Raw genomic sequence first — 18,471 nt, forward strand, 5'->3', positions numbered from 1 at the left:
CTTTGCATTTCAATATTTTGAGCATTTATGCTTCCGATACTCCAGTCAGAACTAGTCTGCTGGAGGAGTAAGCTGTGCATAGAGAGTGCTCCGTGAATAATTTTGTGTTTTAATATAAAATAACATGTTTGTCTTCCACACTGGTTCAAATACGTATATACATAAGTTGTATTAATAGATAATTTCTGCAAGTAATGCAAGTGTTGTCTAAGATGGTATCTAATCGAGCTATTGTGGGCTACGTCTTTTTGGCGGCAGCCACGTTATGTTAGCTAGCTTTATGAAGAAAACACTTGCAATTTCTTGATTTCCTTTTACGTTTATACTGTAGATTTGGGTATGCAGTAGTCATGTCTAATCTCAGTGGATTCTTTGTTTTATTTGTGAATGCAGTTCGTTGTTTATACTGTTAATGAATCAATGCTTGTTGTGAATTCAATGGAAAAAAAACTATCTGATCTAACGTGTGAAACGTGGTGCCAACTCTGTATGTTGTTTCTTCTGCATGATTTTATGTTTGTTTAAACTGAATTAAACAAGCTATGCATTATTTTATCTATGTTCAGGAATAGCATAGACAATGCTAGCAGTCAGAACTAGTCTGCTGGAGATTTGGGTATGCAGTCGTCATCGTCTAATCTCAGTGGATTCTTTGTTTTATTTGTGAATGCAGAGAAATAAAAACAGTGAGAAGAGTTTGTGTGGAGTCGTACATTATCATCACAATTAACACCTGCACTAGAGAGGGTCGTTACACCTATATCAACCGTAGGCCTACACACTTGATGCTATCACGCTGGTTCTTACAGTAACTGACTCATGTTCACGTTGATCTCTATAACTGTTAATTTTTAGTAGCCTATATTCGAACCTATCCAAACCCTTTTTTGCTATTTGACTCATCATTTCACATACAAAAATATAAATAATGTCAGACAGCGAATTAGTAATTATTTAAAAAAATATATAATATTTTTTTTAAATCTATCTCCTGCCAGCAGGGGGTGCTGCAGCACCCTCAGCACCCCCCTTCCCGCCCCCTTGACTATGTGGATACTGTTTTTAGAATTGATTTAGATTAAGTGTTATTTAGTATAATTTGTATTTTAGTATATTTAGTATATTCTTTTAGCCTAGAAATCTAGACGCGCCCCTAGTGGCAGCAAATTACAGGGCTAGTCTAGCAACTCTCCGTTGGCTTGTGAGCTCCAGAAATCGAAACTCAATCAGGCCAATGAAATCGTGTATAGAGTTTTTAACATAATGATTGATGGCAGAGTTGCAACGGTTTGGCTTGAATTCCCTGCTACTTGAAAACAAATAAGATGGATGTTGCTGTTGGCCGAACAGTGTGACACGAAGTTAAGCTTTTTATTAAGTTGGCAAACGTTTTGAACTAGCCAACTAGCTCGCTGGTGGGAAACATGGGACTCATAGCTGCCGCTGTCCTATTAAGTGCAGAGGAATTTGAAAGACAACTGATTATCCCGCCCCTCGGACTGAGCACTGCGAACGGTGAGTGCCCAGACCCTACATTTTAATGTGGGTCTGGCTCGTCAGGCTCATGGGCGGATTATGAACTTTCGGGCCCCTGGGCCCAGATGTATTAAGGGCACCCCACTAATTGTTGTATATGTGGGGGGGGTTTGGGGGTTTGGGGGTCCTCCCCAGAAATTTTTTAATTTGTTTGATGTGATTTCCTGTATTCTGGTGCATTTTAGGGACGGCCAATACTAAATTCAATCAGATTCATAGCCTACATCCTGATTTGTTGATATTGAGGCAATGATTCCATGCAAAGGCTTGGGCTTCAAGGCCCCTGACCCCTTGGGCCCCTGGGCCTGGGCCCGGTAGGCCCGTGCGGTAATCCATCCCTGGTCAGGCTAATATTCTTTATCTTCTACTGTCCTTATTGCTTAGTTGTGTTTTTTATATTACATACTTTTAATTACTTTTTTCTGCTGTTAGTGAATGTGTGTGTGATGTCTGTATGCAACTGAGACCTTAAATTTCATATCAATAAATTATCTATCTATATCTATCTATCTATCTATATCAATAATAAACAATAATGTCAAATTAATGAACAGCCTAATGGAAATAAAACTAAAAAAAAAAAAAAAATATTATACAAACCATAACGCATAAGAAGCTTAAAGAAATTAAATTAAACATTAAACAAAAGGCTATCATAGCCCATTACCAATGTCCCTAAAACACAGATACACAAATGCAATCAATCAATCAATTCACTGGCATTCAGAAGGTCAATGAGAAAGTCCACATTCCATGTTTTCACAACTTAAATTAGTCTAACAGGTGGTGGATCGGTCTGGTTCTATTTGAAATAAATCACGCCTCTTTCGGCCACGTTAATTTCGAACTTGCGCACTGTGGGTGTGACAGAAGCGGGAATGGGAGAATGTGCGTAACACAGAAGCGCGTAAAAAAATGCTTATGCATTAAAATGAGGTTCCACATGGGTTCCACAGAGTGGCCGGGTTCCCTAATTGTGTGGGGGCCATCGACCTACGTCGAGTATGTAAGCCTACCGAACTGTTAAGGCAGCAATTTCACTAATCTAAACAAACCAATACAGGTGACCATAGGGTGGCTTTCTTAAAGGAGAAGTTCGGTGTGATATTGACCTAAAGTGTGTTGAAACATGATACCAAGTTTGAACTTTTGTCTAATAGCTCATCTCGGCTTGTCCCCTGCACTCCGAAATGGCGCTAGATAGCCGATGCTACTAACAGGTTTTCAATGGGGGTGCCTCGGGCATCGGACTAGCCATGCAAATAAATCACTGTTTAACACCATTTACGAGGCTCAAAGTAGCTCCACACTTCATTGGTAGACTTCCGAGGGCCCTGACATTTAAAACGAGACATTGAGAACTTTGAAAAAGCACTGGTAGTTTATTTACAAGACGATTTATACAGACAGCACCTTCAGGAAGTTTACCGTTCGCCACCATCTTAAATTTAGTCATGATAAGTGGAGCGACGAGTACGAATGAACAGGTATGATAAGAGATCAGATTCCAAAAATAATTCAGTGGAAATGCATGGATTCCAGTTGCTGCTACTGGAAGCATGGGTTTCCTCCATAAAAGAGACTAGCATTTAAAGGTGCTCTAAGCGAGGCTGGGCAACGTCAATTCTGTTGACTTTCAAACAAAACAGAGAGCTAGCTCGCTACTTTCTCCCCTTCCCTCCCGTGCTGCTCCCGTGCAATTGAAACTCTCCTAAACGCACATCTCGTCTGTGATTTGCTGGAACAGTTTGTTATGTTTCCATGGGCTAGGTTTGCCCAGGTTGTTTTTGTTGCCGTTCTTGGAGCCTGGGCTGTCCACAGAGATCGGGTTTTTTTTACAGTGTATTCAGGACACAGACAGCTAGCGGTTGGTTAGGTGATGTGACATAAAGTGTTTTAGCCTAAAAAACGCAGCATCGCTTAGAGCACCTTTAACTTCACAGCCACGGTTAAAATCCTTAAATTCACAGACGTGTCTTGGCTTTACTTTTCAGGCAAAAAACGTAACAGCCGCCAGACTTTGATGAGACGTGAAATATCCACTGGAATTTTCAGAGTATAGCCCTATTCAAATTTATAGTGTGGTTGAAGTTTTTCATGGATTTCAATGACATTCACAAGGTTGAGGAGTTCATGGCCTCTTATATATATATCACTCATTGATTTCAGTTGTCGGGAAATCACGGAGCATGGACTTTTCCATGGACCAACTGAAATCAATGAGTTCATGGCCTCTTTTATAAGCCCGCCCAGGCCTATGCACGGTGGGTCTGTCAGAAGTCGGGATGGGAGAATACGCGCAGTTCAGATGTGCATAACTGATAAAAAAAAACTTAAGGGCAGACGGGCGAATCGGGCCCTTATAGCCTAGGATAATTTATTTCAGAGACTCAAAATCATCTTTTTCATTGTTATTGTTTTTGAGTTAAGGCTCATACATTGTTTTTCAGCATAGACTCATAGACCCTGCTTAAGCAAATCAAAAAACACCACCAGGCTACTTGCAAAAGGAAACCGGGCAGACCAGTAATAACATTTTGTTTGAGTTTGAGTGAGAGTAACAGACAAAAAAAAGAAAACCCAGGTGCAATCATTAGGCTAATGTGTGTTGCTAATGTGCTGTTTTAAATATTCATGTTACAGATCTTTCCCGAGTCTCTCTATTTCATCAAGACAAAAATCCATGTCTCTTTGAGAGGTCTGTGGAGACACGACAATCATGCGGAAGAAGTTGACCTGTCCATTCAATGGTTGATATCCCACCATCATTGTTCCCTCCTTCACCATTTTTTCCTTTATGGCTGGGGCCACCTGCCAATAAAGATTTGTGGAGTTATTACCATTTGTTTTAACAGTTTTTATTCCAAACAGATGCAAAATACACAAGGGATGTTTTTATCTCTGTCACAACCCCATGAAAGGGCGTATGTGGGTTGTTTGCTTATACTGCCTGCATTCTCTTCCCCTCTGCTCTGTTTTCTTAACAATGCTAAATTGAAACAGTCCAACATTCATGTGAAACATGTTCTGTTATGTTTGCCAGTCTATATGTTCAAACATGTTATTTTTGTCCCATAGTGTTCCCTTACCTTGGACAGTCTGTCTTGGTAATCGTCACTGTTCTCCTTCCCCCTCAGACTGGGTGGTATGTACCAAAAGCAAGTATTCACAAATGTTGGCTGGACAAAAGCAACAGGTAGAATAAGACAATGTTCTTCACAAAGTGACACCAGACTTGTATTTCTAGTTACTGGGAGTTTCTGGCAGATAACAAACCATCTTCAATAGCCATCTTAGATAGATAGATAGATACTTTATTGATCCCCAAGGGGAAATTCAGGAATCTTCATCAACCTGATGTAAACAGATGTGGAAAAAATATGTGTTGTTTTAGGCAGCTCAAGACATTCACCTCACTCAACAGTTGAAATCCCTCTCTTTTCTTGATTGCCTCTGCAAGGAACCTGTTTAGAGGAAAATAAAGAAATGTGGTTACTAGCAGTAAGATACGACAAGTTTATCCATATAGTGCAGTTCATACACAAGAGTAATTCAAAGGGCTTTACATAAACAAAAGCAAAGAATAATAGTAAAAGCATACAAGGGCATAGTTCAAATAGTTTAGAATGAAGTAAATACTATTAATAAGAATATTCATCCGATTAACAGGAATTGCTTTTGATCAGTAGCAGGAAATCACCTGAGAATAGTTTGTTCTTAAACCTATTTGAAACTGGCTATATTTATCGTTGGGGCATTTTTGATGTCATTTTTGTTCAGGAAGTTGGTTCCAGAACTGAACCACATGGCTTCATCAAGTTTACTTCTAAAAATATTTCTTCTCTCGACATCTCTCTGCGTCACCTTGTGCCGACGAGCGTTTTGGTTTAGCCAAGTTGTTGATGTCATCAACCGCCATTGTTCCGTCTGTCCGGCTACTGAGCACTTATTAGAGGGTTAGATCAATGCCGGCAGAAAAAAGGTTAGGTGATGAGAGAGGCAAAAGTTTTCAGTTAAGACTTTGGCCCCAATCCAACTGAGTTATGTGCTATTTGGTCTGAAATATTCTCTGCAATTCCAGAAAAGGTTAAAATTGTGCATTTTGTTTAAATCCAGTTTCAAGGTGATTTGCCATTTAGTTCTGAGAGGCTGACTCACGTAAAATTAATAACAGAATGTAACAGTAAAATTAATAACAGAATAATAAAATAACAGAATGAAAAAGAATAGAAATCGCCAGAAAGGATAGGTCAAGCAGCAGGAGTATGAAAAGCGCCCTACTCGCCTGAGTAAGAGGAAGCATTTCATTTAATGTCTTACATTTATTTATGGCTACATAACGTTTTTGCTGTAGATCATTATTGTTATTATTATTGTTATTATTATCATTATTGTCATTATCATTATTTGAAAGCAATACAAGTGTTACATGAACTGGACCTTGTGAGGGAAAGGGCTCTCTCTACCCTCTCTGCAAGGCCTTTGGTGCCAACTGCTTTCCACATCAGCCATAGTTTCAGACAGTCCACCTTTCGACTACATTGGATGGTCTTGTCGCCTGTGTCCAAGCTCATGTCATAGAACTTATCTTTTTGAAACAAGTATGTGGCACTGGCACAATGACATTTTTGAAGCAGATTCTGTCACAGAGGGGTAAAATTATGCTCAAAAACGGCTGTTCAACTGATGAGTAAAACTTTAATGACTTATCAGGGCTCTCTTACCGCAGTGTCCCTAACAAGGAATGCAGAACACTGCAGACCTGTTGTCAGCATCTTATGTTGGTTCCAAGTCACTGAGTTGGCTCTTGAAACACACACACACACACACACACACACACACACACACACACACACACACACATACCAATAACAAAATTAAAAATACATATATTTCCAAAATGTGTTCCCCAAACGTCTAACAATAAAAAGCCAATACTATAATAAAAACCTGTAATTCTGTCTCTATTCACCTTTCAATTCCTTTCACGAGATGCTTATGTTTTTTGGAGAAGAGCACACTACCGCCAAGAGCAGCCTGTCAAGGGATTACAAGAACAAGATTATAATCACTGAATTTAGGGAAGTATGATACACCCAATGGAACTAATGAAAGGGACTTACATCCACATGCATCCATAGGCAATGCTTTTCACAGATGTCGGCAATAGTTTCCAGGGGATCAAAAGCTCCACGTATAGTTGTGCCTGATGTTGCAGACACAATGAAAGGGACTGCACCCTGAAATATATGTAGATATCATGGATGCAATCAGATCTAGGACTACTGATGATACATTCTCCATGCAACATTACAATGACAGTATTCACAGTATAATACATCTACCAAAACATTTGAATGAAGGAATAATTGGCTACTTGATTCTATGCCATGAGTAAAACTAAATGCAAACAGTTGGGAATAACGAAAGACAGCAGATAAGAAGGATAGATGATCTTTTCATCAGACCACACATCACTTGTTTGATCAAAATGATGATCATTTTGTGACTCAGTTGTACCTGTGATCTGGCGAGCATGATTTTTACTTCAAGGTCCTGTGGGTCCATGGAACCACTGGATATGAGTAAGGCAATGACAAATATTAGAGCACAAACTATAGCACATTGAGAGTAGAAACATGGTCTGCTCTTTTTAACAAAGCTGTCAAATATGTTTTGAAAGATGGTTGTATATATTGAGTCATTGGATAAAATAGGACATATATACAAGGACATGGTTACCTCTGATCTGTTTTCACATGAAAAACATTGTCAGTCCCTATGCCAAGGAATGCTGCTGCCTTCATCACAGAATAATGACACTACAGAATGTAAAAGATTAACAGAATACTATAATCCAAGATTTCCCAGTTTATCTAAATGCTTTAAATGTTACTGTTTGGGCCAAAGGTCTTTATAATAAAATTGTTGTTCTTACTTCTTGAGAGGTGAAGACAGCAAGCCGTGGCAGAGCCCAGAGTCCTTGCTGTTTCACTTGAGGAAAGGCATGGTAACGTGCCACATTCATGGCAACCATGTTGGACATAGAGCCACCTGGACAGAAGAGGCCGTCGCCACTGGGCCAGCCCACCATTGAGATGAGTTTGGTGAGAACCACGTGCTCCATCAGAACAAACACTGGGGCCATCTCATATGTAAATCTGTGCAGAGATTAGATCACACTGAACATAATGTATATATGTGGAAAACAAGCAATGATGAAAAAGAGTAGCATGGGAGAATGGTGAAATCTCATACAACTGTTTCTCAAACCCCAATGCAACTCTGATTCAAAATGTGTGAATCAGACCACTGGCAAGCCAAAGTAGAAAGTTAAACGCAAACTGTAACTCATGATGTCTACCCAGGCTTGGTAAAAAAAATAAACAAATGTCACACTAAAATTACTAGCTCATATTTTGTGTCCTCATTTTAAGTGAGGTACACTTAAGGTACACTTGACAAATACTCATAGTGAGGTATTTCTAATGTTGGCTTATGTTTCTTTGCAAAGAGGGGAACTGGTTGGTGCCTCAAGTGCAGATGACATAAGTTATAATTTCTTACTGGCTTGTATTGAGAGTTTCTGACAGGAGTCGACCAGCCAGGGCATGGTAGTCAAGGCCAGAAAATAGCTGATTGAAGAACCGTGGATGGTCTGAGACAGAGAAAAAAAGTAATTTCACATAATTTAAACTACACAAAATCCCAAGAGCGAAAACATGTACATTCCTGAAAAAATGTAGGCTGTCGCCGTTAATGCTTGGCATGGCAAATTATTGTTTAGGCTCTAATAAATAGCACAATAAGTGATAACTGGTTGATTAATTGATTAATAGTAGAGTCATTCCATGTGAAATGAGCCAATGTTGGAAAAGTTGCCGCTCACATTTTCTTTATTCACTGATATTGTGGGCCTTAATTTAGCCATTTTGGAAATTTTAGACTAGCTTATGGCTAACGACTAACTTTTAGCCCCATATGACTGTTTTAACCATTGATTTGTGTGACTTTTAAGAAAAAAAATGGGCTTGCACCTCATTCTGTTCTTCCATGATGATTATAAAGATTTAGGCCACATTTAGGCCATCATCATTTGACAGGTGTCTGACACATCAATGACACTGTACAGTTGATTTGACATAGAATTAGCCAGCTTGAATGACCCAGTGTGAATCATCAGATGAACCAATTCATACATTACTATTGTGTGAACTTTTTGGCTTCATAAAGCACTTACTTTTCAGTAAATAAGTTAATTGTGATATGCCTATATTGTTTAAAATACAATTAAGTGCACTCCTGAAAATATCTCCAATTTAGTAGTCAGTCTTAGCAAGTACTAAGGCGTTCAATTCAAAATAAAAGTCACTAACTGGTCTTGACGCTGTATTTGGCGACATCTCGGACTCTGGAGAGCAGCTGGTCATGTGACTCTCCACTGTCTCTCAGCTCCAAATCCAGCAGCTCCTCCAACTGCTCTGGATCATGCCAATCACACACCTGCAAGATTATCACCACACACACACACACACACACAAAAACATCACTGCATGTAATCAGGGTTCTCTACCTTGTAAGGACATACAGTCTATGCAGTTAAAAGTGAAGGGGGGTGAAATCAGTTTCTGCCATTCTATACTAGTGTAGTGCCCATTTATACATGCTATTCCTGTAAAAACCTGTAGCCCGATTACATACCCGCAGGTAGGCGTGCTTTAAAAATAGGATGATTTTAAATAGGATTACTGAATGGGTAATACTAAATATTTTAATATTATAAATGTGCAGTGAGCAGCAGAGTTTCCGCTTTAAAAAAATGGTGCCGGTCGAAGTGACCGGCAGAGGTTTCGTTTTCCGGACATTTTGATGATACTCCGGTCAAATACCCTATTATCGCTTCTTAATTAGTCAAGTTGAGGAAAACTGGAGACAGGCTATGTAGCTTAAAGCTGCAGTTGCCAAGTCTGACAGATTGAGGGGACAAAATGTTGAATGTTTACAACTCTCATGCCCCTCCCCCACTACCACCGAGCACCCTCTCATCGAGTTTGTGCTCGTCAGTGCACACCAGACTGTACCAGACTGTGAATGACAGTCAGATTTTACACAGCCCTGCTCTGATTGGACCAGAAGAACTGGGTGCTGTGGATTTTTGCAAAACAAATAACAGGCTCTAGGTGGAGGTAGAAGTGCGGGTTTTTTTCTAAAACCGGCTGATTTATGTTGTTCTGTCAGAGCATAGTGTCGGTTTCAGTGAATATGATAAAAAAAATCTTGCCAACTGCAGCTTTAAAGAATGATATTATCAGGCCGTATAGAATGCAACATGTTCCTTAGCCTAACTTAAACATGCTTAAAGGGGTGGTTCAGGATTTTGAACATAGGACTTCATTTCCAAGTTAGCAAGTGTGATATTTATCAGAGGAGACCGTTTTCTACACGTTTTATCCAGTCCTTCTAGTTGCAGAGTTTGCAGGTGCTAGGCTAGCGCAAGTCATCAGTATGTGTGTAGCCTGCCACTAAAAACAGTCTTACCCACTCCAAAGTACACCCGAGGCAAATTCCAGACAATCGAAGAAGCATGTTAGTGTGTACTTCACCTCACTGTGTGTTCACTGTGTGCTCTGTGTGTTCTGTGTGTTCACTAATTCACAGATGGGATAAATGCAGAGACCAAATTCCTTGTATACACAAGTACACTTGGACTAGAAACCTGATTTACATTTTACATGCTATATGGCGCAGGAATCATCATACCACCCGCCTGCATGTCTCGAATAATTGCCTTTTTATAAGCAGCCTACATATCTACATGAACACGTATCCAACATGTGCCCAGAATAGGTGCAACATGTACTTATTCTGTTGGAACATGATGGATATACTCAGTACCAGTGTTGTAATGTAACGGACTACAAATACTTTGTTACTGTACTTAAGTAGAAATTTCACATATCTGTACTTTACTTCGTTATTTAAATTTATGTCAACTTTCACTTTTACTCCACTACATTTTCTAGATAAAATGTATACTTTTACTCCGTTATATTTCCACTAAGCATCTTTGTTACTCGTTACTAAAACATAAAATTAGAAGAAATGTGTGCGACTGCAATAAGGGAGGTTTGGCGAATCACTGCTCCTAGATTGCATTATGCACACTCCATACGCTTTGCAGCTCTATTTCAGCGCTTGTTTGTTGCTAAAGGAGGAGGACGCGCAACTGAAACCGCCATGGAAGCACAAGCACCTACTGGAGGACCTCCCGACGATAGTGGTGAACAGGGTAGTGGTGAAGAGAACGTCATACACCCGTGGCCGTATTTGCAAGAAATGTTTCTGTACATTGGCAGCTTCTGTGAAGCTGAACACTCCGCTACCTGCCTCAGCCTGTGAAAGGCTGTTTAAAGGCTTGTCTTCAGTCAAGAAGAGTAAGACTGAATCAGGCCCACATGTCTTCAGTCCGGTGGGCAGCTTCACTTTTGGGCGGTCGAGGAAAAAAATATTGACATTTGTCCGTTAGTCTATCTTTTCTTAAAGTAGGACACGTTCCGCATTCTGTGCATGACACCAATGCAATGCCTCTGCATGGGTTGTAGCCTACGTGAAGGAGTTCTCCCCTCCCAAAAAGAGTTGGTTGGGTCCATATAGCCCGTCTTTTCCAAAAAGTTTTCTCAGATACGGATAGCTGAGCTGGCCCTACAGGTCAGGAAGGATAGATGGTAGACAGAGGCCAGGAGAGACTGAGCAGCAGATCAACCAGTCGACCACTGAAAATGATGAGCCCGAAATTAGTGATGAGGAGGCCATGACTACAGGGACAAGTAGAGGGGATAAATTAAAGTTATTTAATGTAAGAAAGAGCAAACATGATACACCTATATGCCTTGTTTGCTCAGAAGAGGGTGTAGTAAAGGAGTAGGCTAAATTACCAAACAACAATATAGCCTACCCATGCAAAAAACATGTAGCCTAAACATTAGTTCAATATGCCTCTTTGTGGAAGCGTGGGATAGGCTACAGTACTGGCCAAAAGTATTGGCACCCATGCTAAAGTTGACTGAAAAGAGGAATATAAAATCATCTTTTGGAAATTGATCTAAATGAGGAAATATCTAACCTTTAAGGACACCAATTTTCTTAGTGAATGAATAATGTATCATAAATAAATAAATGTTCTTCCTTAAAATACAGGGGTCATAAGTATTGGCACCCCTATGTTAAATTCCCATAGAGACAGGCAGATTTTTTTTTTTTTTAAAGGCCAGTTATTTCATGGATCCAGAATACTGTGCATCCTGATAAAGTTACCTTGGCCTTTGGAATTAAAATAGCCCCACATCATCACATACCCTTCACCATACTTAGAGATTGGCATGGGTGTTATTAGCCTATTAGCTGGTTTGATTTGCATTGAGCTCAATGAGCATCAAACCAGCTAATAGGCTAACTGAAATAACACCCATGTGAAAGCCAAAATAAAGTTCAAAATAAAAGTTAAAAATAAAACCGCTTGCTTTTTACTTTTACTTCAAATACTTAAGTACATTAAATATCAGAAAATTACTTTTGATACTTAAGTATAGTATATATCAGATACTTTAAGACTTTTACTTAAGTAATATTCTAAAAGGTAACTTTCACTTCTACCAAAGTCTTTTTCTAGTACGATACTTGTACTTTTACTCAAGTATTGCTTTCTAGTACTTTATACAACACTGCTCAGTACCCTCCAGAATTATTCGCACCTCTGCTAAGGTTGACTAAAAACCGGTATAAAAAACAATCTGTTGGTGATTTATTGTAATTTCATAATGAAAAAAAATAGGAAAAATCCAACCTTGAAGGGAAGCAAATTTATCTTGAGAAAAAGGAAAATCTCATAAAGAAATAAATATTTTTAACTAAAACACGTTGCTCACACATATTGGCACCCTTGTAATACCTTCTTAAGCCTTTGCCAATAAAACAGTCTTCACAAAATCACCCCAGATTGTCTAGATTCCTAGGTCCACACTTGTGCATTCTCCTCTTTGACTGAGATGGCAATGTCCGAAACATGATTTTGTGTTCAGCAAACAATATTTGTTTTGATACATTTGAATAAATGTTAGTTCCCAACAGTTGGTGGGTATGGAAGCATATGTGTAGCTTAATTCAAATGAGAATGCAATCTCCAATATGCAATTCAAAAATACATTACATTATCCAATTGCCAATTCATTATGTAATTTAATATTGCAATTTGCAATAATTTCCAACAAATTGTATTTTAATCTGCAAAGTGACAATGCAATCCTAAAATCAATTTAAATAATTTTGGTTAAAAAATAGAATAAACATGGATTGAATTGCATTCCATTTTGCCATGGTACTTCAGTCTCAAAATTCAAATGGCAATTCATTTTGCATTTCAATTTTCAATATTCAGTTTCATCATTTAACTGTCAATTCATTTTGCAATTTAATATTCAAAGTGCAATGTAGGATTGCATTTTGAAAACATATTTGGCAAAACTGACAATGCCAGCCTGAAAACAATTATTTTGCCATCGTTTTGAGGCATTTTATTCAAATGGAATAGAAATAGTGCCCCCCGTGATTGCATTGCACTTTGCCACGCTCTTTGTGTTGCAAAATTCAAATGGCAATTCGATCTGTAATCTGTCAAGTCACTCGTCAAGGCGGGAACTAGGCTACGTCCCGTCTGTGTTTACGTCTTACCCAGTTAGCGTTTGCAATGGAGGAGTTTGCAGCTGCACTAAGGTCTCTGGCTGACAGACCCGGCTGTAGAGTACAGTGAAAGAGGGGGCATTTGCGATTTTCAAGGGGGCACAATTTTTAACGTGACCCTTGCTGAGGCCTAGTGTCTGCGAGACCCAGCTGTGTTCTTACATTATTGCTGTTACATTTGCTGCTCTTATTTTTTCATTATTATATGTGCCCTCTTATTTACTTATTTACTTACTTTTTGTTTTACTTGAATGTTATGTTTGTCTGTGGACTTAAATTGGTAAAATATGTCTTGTCTTCACCGTGGGATAGTGAGCTCTTTGTATGTCTGGAACATGTGAAGAAATTGACAATAAAGCTGACTTTGACTTTGACTTTGACTTTTATACAGTCTATGGGCTAGCCAGACCACGGAGGGGAGTCTCCGTTGTGTGTGTGTGTGTGTGTGTGTGTGTGTGTGTGTGTGTGAGCAGGGCAAGGAGAAGCTGTGTGAGTTTTAGCCTAACTAACGACAATGGACGACAGAGTGGGCGATCTAGCCCTACTTGTCCTGTGAACTCCAAAGAGCTCCCCAATCTCCTTATAGGAGAGGTAACCCTCTATTCCCTCCAGTGGTATATCCACAGAAGGTCTCCCCACCGGCTAGCACCCATTAGCTGTAAGGCCTCAGAAATCTTTGAACGGACCAGGTTGACATCAAATCGGACAAGTAGGGCCCACTCTGTTGTCCATTTTCAGTAATCTGTCCGTTGAGTCAGACTCGTTGACACGGTGGTGTTCTACATAATCAGCCAGAGACCTTAGTGCAGCTGCAAACTCCTCCATTGCAAACACTAACTGGGTAAGACGTAAACACGGAAGTGACGTAGCCTAGTTCCCGCCTTGATGAGTGACTTGACAGATTACAGATCGAATTGCCATTTGAATTTTGCAACACAAAGAGCGTGGCAAAGTGCAACGCAATCACGGGGGGCGCTATTTCTTTTTCATTTGAATAAAATGCCTCAAAACGATGGCAAAACATTATGTTTTCCAATCCTACATTGCACTTTGAATATTAAATTGCAAAACGAATTGACAGTTAAATGATGAAACTGAATATTGAAAATTGAAATGCAAAATGAATTGCCATTTGAATTTTGAGACTTAAGTACCATGGCAAAATGGAATGCAATTCAATCCATGTTTATTCTATTTTTTAACCAAAATTATTCAAATTGATTTTAGGATTGCATTGTCACTTTGCAGATTAAAATACAATTTGTTGGAAATTATTGCAAATTGCAATATTAAATTACATAATGAATTGGCAATTGCATGATGTAATGTCTTTTTGAATTGCATATTGGAGATTGCATTCTCATTTGAATTAAGCTACACATATGCTTCCATAGGTGGGAGCCCAACAGTATTGTTTCAGGAGCACAGAAGACTTTGATTTGAGTTAGCTTGGCATGGTAGTAACATGTTATGGCCCAGTGCTGATGAAAGTGGGTTATGTTCATTCTCCAGGTTAATAAATTGATTATTACAAAAATGTTATAGCTTTTATAGCACAATCTGAAAGACTTAATAGAGTGGTGCAAGACCACATACCTTCTCATTCACATCTGTGGCTTTACAAATAGCCTCCTCGAAGATAACTTTAAAGCCTCACTTAGAAAGTGCTGGCCCTTTGCATGGCTGAAGTCTGAAATATCTGCATCATGGCCATTAATTCCATTCATCTTCTGCTCTGGGTGCTTATGGAATGGAGAGAATGAGACAATTCACTGTAATTTACTGTAAATAACATTAATTGATTCACCACAATGTATGAACTATAAATAGACAAATGAACTGATAATGTGTAAAATGTCACATAAGTAAGATATTTTAAATGCCCAAGGAACCGCAGGCAACAGCCATTTGTAAAACAATATACATCCTCTATATGGAAATATTATAAACAAAACGATCAATGCCCTAGACATGCAAAAGTTGCTAGATAGTGACCAAGGTTGATTAAGTTCAAAGACAGCTAGAAGGTTATGAGCTGACTATCAATTCAGAGAACTTTTATTATATCTTATTCGTCATCAAGCACTCTGAACATCATTCATTGCACAAAAATATTCAACCAATTATATAACATTATAACCTTGCATTAACACATAGAAAGTGTTTAGTTGTAGCCCAAGATAATTGGTCAATATCCTATATGACAGAGATTAATTTATTTCCACTGTCTTAATTAAAAGATCCTCACCTGTCAATGTGTTGTGTAGTCAGCTGCTGGTGGTCCACCTGGTATAAAGGTATTAGAGCAGTGATAGATGGTGATCGATTCCAAATATAAATAGAGAACAGGGTAAAAAGGGTAAAAAACGTTTTGCTTTCAAGCATTCAATTGGGTTGAGATTCTTGGGGGAGTGACAAAATCTCCTGACAGTATCTCCTGTCTATGTCATGATATGTCATGTCTTATGCTGTCCAATAGCTTGGATTATTGCCCATGAGAAATGTCCTCACCAACCCTATGTTTTTTGCATTAAAAAGCCTATTAAGCACCTTTCAAAATCAAAATTCTGAGTGGAATCCTTAAATGACTGTGCAGTGTAGGGCAATCCAAGAGATGAGATCCTAGGATAGGTTAGTTAATTGGTAACTCTTTAGACAGTTCGCCTGCAGAGCAGAGACTATAGATCATTTATTGTGATTCAAGTTAATCTTGGCATCTGTAGGTACTCTACAGTAAAGGGAACTATCAAAGTAAAATGTGATCAACTTTTTTAAAACACTTTGTTCAATCATATTGTAAAGTCCCTAGACTATTTGAAGGTAGAGTCCACTTTTTGTGGAAAGTTTCTTCATGTTTGAACTTGATGTCCAATAAAATGACACCCTTACCCTCTAGTTGAGCTTGATGTACAATAGCCTACTTGTCTAGTTGAGCTTGATCCCCCTGTCCAATGACACCCTTACCCTTGGGCTACCCTCTGCTCCTAAAACATCATGTTGATTGGCTAGAATAGTTTATGGCTCAATCCAGTCTCTGTGCCATATACATGGGTGATCCATACACAATATAAAAGCTTACACTTATGCGTTGCTGGTGTTTTCCAGTGGGTTGGTGAATTTAAGTTACTGCCAAGAGTTCAAGGAGACTAGGACCCAACTCCCTCCACCACATCCACACATTATAATCACCACTATTAATGCTATCACACATCAGCAAAAAGCAAGATGGAAAGACTGTGATGTCATTTTTTTTCCCCATTGTAGGCCTATTGTTAGTTTGACTGCTCTTCACTGAGTTTTACATAAGAGTTGTGTAGGCTACAGCTGCATTCAAATTCTCAGATATCTGTTTCTGCGGCCTGGCATTACAGATGTAGCTTTCTAGGTTATACTCCAAGAGCTGTTAAAGGAGAACTCCTGGCAATTTTAACACGGAGCTCAGTTCACAGAATGCTGTCGGTCGGAAAAAACGTGGGGGGAAAACGGTGCTGTCTGACGCGAGTTGGCCGGCTAGCGGATATAGCAGCCAAAGTGAAGCTGTGGATATGTAGCCTACTGTGGCTGTGCCTGTGCCTGCTAACAGACACAACATGTCATGACAACATGATCAGGGTCCTTACATGACACCACTGCGCGTGTTAAACCCAATAATTGTGAACAGTAAAAATCCTGTGTTTATAAATTAGTCTGAGCTGTCGACCTACCTGTTTCTATAACGATAGTCCCGGTCCTGGATTACGATTGGTTGAATCGCGTTTGACGCGTTATAAAATCCAACACAAACATACACCTGACTTTGACCGCATTTCGTCCAACACGTAAGCTTAGGCCTACTGCATATTGTCACGGATGTGTATGGGTACAATAATGATGGTCAGAACAAAAGATTATTGCAGAACATCACTATCGGGACAGCAGAACTGAAAATGTTGTATCCCACTGATCATATTAAATTAGTAGGAGGTGACTGGAATATGACACCAGATGAATGGGTTGATAAGTGGCCTCCTGGCTTGGTTACATTGTAGGCTAATGTAGGCACGGCGCCAGGATTCCAGTTTTGGATGGGCCAGACCAATTATGGGTGGGCCTTAAAAAAAAACTGGCTGTGCTTTAGCGCATCTCTCGAATAGACCTCTCGAAGGCCTATAGGCTGTAAAAGTGGGAATCTAATATTTCCCCCAAACATAGTTTAGTTCTGTTTGTATAACATGAGGTCGAATATTTCATTTGTTTTAGGGTTTCAACAATACAGCTCAATCACACTACCCGACAGTTTCAATCAATATGCAGGGCAGTTGAAAACATTCGGGGCTTAGCCCATAGAGTCTAAACGGTTTTCATAATTCCCATTTTGCCTGACTTGCTGCTCACTTTTCATTAATTAATCCACTGACTCAAGCCTCATTTGCACCACATTGATTGAATATTACGGACAATGATATTTTCACAATTAGAGGATGTAATGACATTAGCTATCTTGACATTTTCTGTTTGCTATTAGAAACGAAGTATAGCCACCTAGCATCGTGGCTTTTAAATAGCAATATGCATTATGGTTTGTTATGCTTAGTTTAGGGAGAACGGAACATTGAAGACTCACTAATTCGAACTAAACAAAGTAGCCACCACTGTTTGGCCAGCTCCAGACTGTGGGCTAGAGGCTATAGAACCTGAACTTGATAACAAACCTGAACTTGTAGGCTAGCCTAAATGACCAGAACAGGATAACTCCACCACCACCTTGTCATCGATGACTTCATGATTTCCTTGTAACGTATACCACATATCAAATGCAAACAATGACATGCCCAACCTCGCGCGCGCACGTAGTCTACGTTCCAAATTATGTGTTATGTAAGGTAACGTTCATGTTAAATCTGCTGCATGAAGAAGAGTGAGTTCACCCGTGTTTGCTAAATGCGTAGGGTAGATGAGTACAGTTGAGACACTTTTTGCCCACACAAAATCAAACAAAAAATAGATACTGAAAAGAAGTGATTTTCCACACAACATTCCACATGCCATTTCCTTAGCTTGTAGACTAAAATATTATCAATCAATAATACCCATAAGTAGTTTATATTTTCCACAATTAGCTCATAAACATAAGGTGCATTTTTTGTCTTGACTGTTTCTCAACTGTACTCTATTACAGTTGAGACACCCATCTTTAATGATGTATAGTTAACTAACCGT

The 18,471-nt window shown here is 39.2% G+C and overlaps 1 protein-coding gene across 1 annotated transcript; it reads right to left on the minus strand.

Moving 5' to 3' along the window:
- Positions 1-3,886: 3,886 nt before the first annotated feature.
- On the minus strand, positions 3,887-18,063 carry LOC125293165 (cysteine sulfinic acid decarboxylase-like). Its single transcript, XM_048240891.1, is given in 16 exon segments — positions 3,887-4,347; positions 4,626-4,715; positions 4,949-5,000; positions 5,977-6,176; positions 6,261-6,342; positions 6,509-6,573; positions 6,660-6,776; positions 7,057-7,111; positions 7,279-7,358; positions 7,475-7,697; positions 8,104-8,194; positions 8,913-9,039; positions 14,869-14,921; positions 14,924-15,014; positions 15,521-15,558; positions 17,964-18,063. Coding segments are annotated over 14 exon segments (1,485 nt in total). The 5' UTR covers positions 15,000-15,014; positions 15,521-15,558; positions 17,964-18,063; the 3' UTR covers positions 3,887-4,173.
- Positions 18,064-18,471: the final 408 nt, after the last annotated feature.

Source organism: Alosa alosa, chromosome 4, assembly GCF_017589495.1.
Source record: "Alosa alosa isolate M-15738 ecotype Scorff River chromosome 4, AALO_Geno_1.1, whole genome shotgun sequence".
Lineage (NCBI taxonomy): Eukaryota > Metazoa > Chordata > Actinopteri > Clupeiformes > Clupeidae > Alosa > Alosa alosa.